At 36.1% G+C, this 6,272-nt stretch overlaps 1 protein-coding gene across 1 annotated transcript; it reads right to left on the bottom strand.

Annotated features, from left to right (window-relative positions):
* Positions 1-435: 435 nt before the first annotated feature.
* LOC101657424 (olfactory receptor 4C11-like) lies at positions 436-1,362 on the bottom strand. The gene has a single exon (XM_013006111.2). It carries the CDS (start codon positions 1,354-1,356, stop codon positions 436-438), a length of 921 nt encoding a protein of 306 aa, XP_012861565.1. The 5' UTR covers positions 1,357-1,362.
* Positions 1,363-6,272: the final 4,910 nt, after the last annotated feature.

Here is a 6,272-nt window from a genome sequence, read left to right as displayed (position 1 = left end):
TGACCTACAGGTGTCAAAATAGATTATTTTCTTAAAATGTATTTTTAAAAGAATGAAAGATTATAGAGAATTGGATGCCCTCATTTATGGATTCTCTCAAGTTTGCCTGGATGTGACTTTATAAAGTACTTCATATCAGAGAATGCAGATTCAGAGTTATGATGTATTGTTCATGGCCAGCAATGGCAGAAGTGATGTTTCAGGAAAAGATTGAGTCAAGTTGACATCACATTGGTCCATAATGATCTTACTTATTCTGGCACTGTATCTAACTCTGACATAAAATGTTAGATATTTACAGTGTCAATAATGAAAACAATTACCATTTGATGTTTATTGACTATTGTACAATAATATGCACAATTATATTTGATGTCTGGCCAGATTTAATTCTATTGTTGAATATTTCATTGTATCCTCATTTCATCATTTGCTTTATGAGGCAATTTTGATATACCACAGCTTTCTCATGGCATTCTTTACTTCTGCATTCCTTAAAGTATAGATGAGTGGGTTGAGAAAAGGTGTGCCAATGGTATAAAACACTGCCACCATTTTGTCCACAGGAAAAGTGGTTGGTGGACGCGTGTATATGAATATACAAGGACCAAAGAATAAGATGACCACAGTGATGTGAGAGGTGAGGGTGGAAAGGGCCTTTTTCCTCCCTTCTGCACTGTGATTTCGCAGGGAGTGCAGGATGACAAAGTATGACATCATCAGAAGCAAGAAACTGCTCGTGCAAATGACCCCACTGTTGGTCACTAATTGGAGGTTGATCACATAAGTGTCCATGCAGGCAAGTTTCAACAAGGGCTGAAGATCACAGCAATAATGATCAATCAAATTGGGTCCACAGAAGGGCAGTTTCAAGGCCAGGACAATCTGCGCGATAGAATGTATAAAAGATCCCATCCAGGCAAGAATAATCAAGATGATGCAGACCTGTTTTCTCATAATGGTTGGGTAACGCAGAGGCTTACAGATGGCCACATAGCGATCAGCAGCCATGAGGACAAGGACAAAGATTTCCATCGCGCCAAATAAATGCAGTGTAAAGACTTGTGTCATGCACTCATTGTAGGATATGACTTTCTTTGCAGAGAGAGCATCTGCAAGGAGTCTCGGGGCGGTGGAAGTTGAAAAGCAGGTATCAGCAAAGGATAAATAAAACAGAAAGAAATACATGGGGCTCCCTAGAGATCGACTGCACTTGATGGTCACAATAATGAGCAAATTTCCCACCACAGTTCCAGAGTAGAACACTAAGAAGATTATGAACACCATTTTCTGCTTCACAGGATCCTGTGTCAATCCTAACAGTATGAATTCAGTAACACTCTTATTTTGAAGCATTGTTTTCATAGACGTGGGGAAGCAGATGTTAAGAATAATTAATCTGGAAGGAGAAATTAAGTAGTTTGTAAAATGAATAATGCATTTGTAGTTCAAATGCCTTTGGCTGATCATGGAAGTTCTACTTACCTGTGATTAACTGCATCTCTGTTTATTGGCTTTTTTGAACAAAGTAAAATATAAAACACTTAAACATTAAAATTGTTGCTTAAGGTTTTCATAGGAAAATTATGAAAAAATAAGTGTTCGTTAAAAATAATTAACAAAATGTAAAGGATTTGCTATCAGTGGATAATTAACTGAGCAAAATATTTACCTTCAGTTTTCAGCAAGCATTTATAAGAATTAGCCTGTTGCACAAATAGAGAGAGAGAGAATGTGAGTGTGACATACTTTAAAGTACATACATAATGGTTAAACCTGATAGTCCAGTTACAAAGTTTTATCATACCATATTAGCAAAAGTTACATTCTTCTCTTAATTAATGACTTTTACGGGGCTCTTTGAACATAGTTTCTTAAGAAACAGGATAGACCTTAGGCTATAGTTAAGAAAAAGGAGGAGAGCATTAACCATATATCTGAGTATCTTTTCAAAATGTCATGTTCACATCTTACACAGTAAGGATCTAGAAAAGAGCTCAAGAAGTTACAAGTCATAGTGGACATTTTCAATGTGGTTTTTGTTGTGTGTGTTCATGATTTTCTTAAATCTTAATTTTAAGTAATAGAAGTCAAAGTAAAATGGTAATTTCTGCTATTCATGTACATCTATCTATATGCCTGATCCAGGTCATGGTGTTTCAAATCTTTTATTTTTAAATCAATAAAGAAGAAAAAAGGACACAATTATTTATATATAAAATGAATAAATAAATAATTTTTGACATGATATATTTCTATTTAAAGAATCAAACATCTGAAAATATATTTGATATCATCGTAATTTAAGACATTGAAATGAAAATACCAACTAGATTTTGTTTTCAAATACAAGTAAACTGTTTTTTAAATGAATTAAAGTTAGCATATAGTGCTTGCAAAGGCATAGAATACTACCATCTCATATTGTTTTTATGAGTTGAAGTTAGTGATGTAGGTAGACAAAATGTATTTTCATTTTGTATCTAGAAAGTGAATATGTATGGGAGAGTCTTACCACATATGACTACTGGCGTCCTGGCAGCGTAGTGGCTATATATTGGTCTAACTGCAAAGTCTACAATTCAAAACCACCAGTCAGTCTCAGAAACTCACAGGGTAGTTCTACACTGTCCTATATGATTGCTATGAGTTGGCACTGACTCAGTGAGGAGTTTGTTTATTGAAAAAATATATCACTCATTAAAATTGCACAATATTCTTATTTATATCACTATATATAGACACATATTATAGATGTTACTATTCTGTATCCGCAAGTTGATTCCAATTCATATCAATCCAACTATCAAAAGGACTAGACTGTATGCTATAAAGGGCTAGATCAGAGTTACTGTAATAACATTCAACAAAGTAGTTTATGCTAAATTCTAAGAATAATTGAATTATTTTCCAATAAACCTTATCAACTTCTATGCAATGGCTGGAATATTCAGTTGTTCTTTTTTCTTGCCACAGTAACTTGGAAGCCACACACTCAAATGAGGAACAACAACAACAAAAAGATGAACTTCTAAACCTCTGATTGTTCCCGAACCAGGGCCTTTTCCACGTCACATTTCATTCACAAAGAAGCTTAGGTCTCCTCTGTTCCCTAGAAGGCAAACTAAATTGGTCACACTATCATCCCACACACTCTAAAACCCAAACACTCACAAGATTTTGACTGTGAAATGCATCGCTTTTGCCTTCCCTGGAGGAGTATTTAACCTGAATGATGCAAAATAGGAGTCTGGGGAAGATCATTCCCTAAGTGTCCCTTTCCTCCCAATTAAGAAGCATGAGCCAGATGTGATACAGAGCTTCTCTACAGTTTGTCTTCTTATATGGGGCAAAGGGGGGTTGTGGCCTATTGTGGAAATTAAATATATTTGGGTCATAAATGACAGTTTTTATTAGAATTAAAATTATGATCATCTAGAGCCAAATCTTGATTGTTAATACCATTTTCCACTAAAATAACCCAGAAGTTCTTGGAGAAATGGTTGTTGTTTATAAGGTTGGGGTAGGAATGTAAATTAATTATATGTTAGTGCTAGGAAGTATAGAAGCACTCAAAGCCATAAATATATAAGCTAATATTTTTTAAAAACATCATATGTAGTGTGAAAGTTCATAAAAGTATAGGTTTATTCCAATAACAAAACTACTACTAATAAAACTCACTGGCAGAGTTGATGCCGACTGACAGAGACCCTATAGGACAGGGTAGAACAGCCCCTGTGAGTTTTTGAGAATGTAACTCTTCACAGGACTAGAAAGCCCCATTTTTCTCTCTCTGAGAAAGTAATATCTTATCTCATGAAGGTTCCTTAACATTAATAAACAAACAAAATATACTAAAAATAAAAGTATTGCACTTGGATCAGTTAGTTCAAAGAGCTGATCTTTTCATTAGTCTTTTAAGCAAAATGATAAAACCTTAAAGTCTAGTAGCACATATAGTTAATAGTTTTCACATGTCTTCAATTGCATCTTATCTCTGGACATTGAGAAATAGTTGCACTTTAGATTACCATATGTGTTATAGTTGGATCAATAATATGGCCCTTAGAAAGAGCACATGAATTTTAAAGTGATTCTGACTTTTTAAAATAATAATTTGACTTCATAAAATTCAAAATGCTCCGGGTTTTGTATTACAGAGAGGAGATAATTAATGCTCAATGTGTGTAATTTGGCAATGTGTGCCAAAAACACCTATCAATACTCAATGACATAAGAGATATAGCTGAAAAGACCCAAATCTTCCATACAATTTAAGGAGAACATTTGTTAAGTCCTAAAGGGTTATGTGTTTTATACCATTAGCACACCTTTTCTCAAAGACAAAGCAAAGGCACATTATTCAGAGAGCCATTAGCATGGGGTCATAATAGGGTCCAAGGATATGCAGTCAAGCAATTACTTAAATAAAGCATGGAACACAAAGGAAATTGTCTAAAATTATAGCTACCATGACTGGTGTCTGTAATAATTAGATAATTTTATGTCAACTTGAAGATATGTAAAATGTTAGGGTCATGTCCAAACTCTCAATCAGATCACAAACTGATGACACCTCCTTTGGGGTGTGGCCTTCTCATATGGAAGACTGAGCAAACTTCCCACTCTCTCTCTGCCTTCAGCTTCCTTCTTGCTGATCCTGAGAGCTGGCATGTTTGCACTGACCTTGGATTCATGTGACTTTGCACCCACCAGGCTGTGATCATCCTGCCTTTTGCATCATTACCTGTGGCTGCATGAGTGGGAAGTGGAGCTAGTATTGACTTTATGGATTTAAGTTGGACTTGGCTGGGATTTTATCTTGATTTATATTTAGTTCTTGATATAAAGCTCTTTCTTGCACATATATGCATGTCTCTGGATTTGTTTCTCAAGTTAATTCAGTCTAACACAGTGGCATATCAACCCATCAGTGTTATAGGTAGTACTACAGCAACAGGAATGGGATCTTGGTAGGGAAACATACATAATGTTAGAAGAGCTTACAAGAATGATCCAGGGCTTTCCAATCAAGGCAGTGAGGGCATGACTACTCAGGTATGACTCATGACTCTATGACACACCTTCAACCCAGTATGGTAATCATGGGGTAATCAAGGACACACCCAGGCATGTTCTAAGTGAGATTGCCCCTCTCTAGAGTGGTTTGAGAGGGAGAGCAGGTAATTCATTTTCCAATGGGCATGAGGCAAAACTGTTCTAATTCCTAGATATTAGTCATAAGGAATTTAGTCTGGGATTAATACACATAGAAGCTATGCACATGGATTTTGGCCTTTCACTGCTGTTCATAGACTTCTGCTCTATGATGCTAGGTGCTCCTGATGCCAGGAAACAAGGTACAGAAATTCCTGTCACTGTTTCAGTCAAAGACCTAGATCACGTTGATTATTCTGATATTTGAGACAGAATGAAACAATAGGGTTTGCAACCACCAAAGTGCTTAAATACTCCAGTAAAAGTCGAGAGAGTTTTATATAGAAACATATATTAAACTATGTGATGGAAGCAGGTTTTTGTAATAATCACAGGAAGAGATTCACAGGTTTTTACAACGTCATAGGAAGGGACTAGCAGATTTTCGCTAGTACCACAGGACACTATGCTTACTCTAAGAAGGCAGGTTTTGCAATGCTTATTAGGGATTTATTTACACATGCACTTCTCAAGGGCCCATTGGATCACCTCTCCTAAAGCCCACACATCCTGTTTATCTAAAATTGGAGGACATGTTCATGCCTGGCCTTACCAGATCACCGTGTCCTTTAGCCTCAGAGTAAGGGAGGCTCTGTGCCTGGCTATTATTTTAATGGCCTTGGTAGTCCTGGTGGCACGGTGATTCGCAAACTCTGAAGTTCTAAACCACCAGCTGTTTGGTGGGGAGAAATTGGGGATTTTCTCCCCTTAAACTCTCATAACAGGTACAGTCTAGGAAGCTCACAGAAGTCCCGCCTGTCCTATAGACCAGAGATAAGAATGTGCATTACATAATGCTCAAGGGATCAATAGACCAAGAACTCATAAACATAATAAAGATACATGCACCCAATGCAAAAGCCTCAAAATTCATTAACCAAATACTGAAAGTGATGAAAAGATAAATCACCAGATCAACAATAATAATAAATGGCTTCAATACACAATTCTCAAAGAAAAACAGATCAAAATGTAAGAAACTCAATAAAAAAAAGGAAAAGCAAAACAGCACAAAAATTTTGAACTACCAGATATTTACAGGGCTCTCCAAA

Source organism: Echinops telfairi, unplaced genomic scaffold (assembly GCF_000313985.2).
Source record: "Echinops telfairi isolate 266 unplaced genomic scaffold, ASM31398v2 ScPeMD7_60;HRSCAF=208, whole genome shotgun sequence".
In the NCBI taxonomy this organism is placed as follows: domain Eukaryota; kingdom Metazoa; phylum Chordata; class Mammalia; order Afrosoricida; family Tenrecidae; genus Echinops; species Echinops telfairi.
The sequence above is the reverse complement of the archived record's forward strand: the minus strand, read 5'-3'. Positions and strand labels throughout refer to the sequence as shown.

Coding starts and splice junctions, on each gene's coding strand:
- LOC101657424 (XM_013006111.2), bottom strand. CDS start 1,356: ATGCTTCAAAATAAGAGTGTTACTGAATTCATACTGTTAGGATTGACA.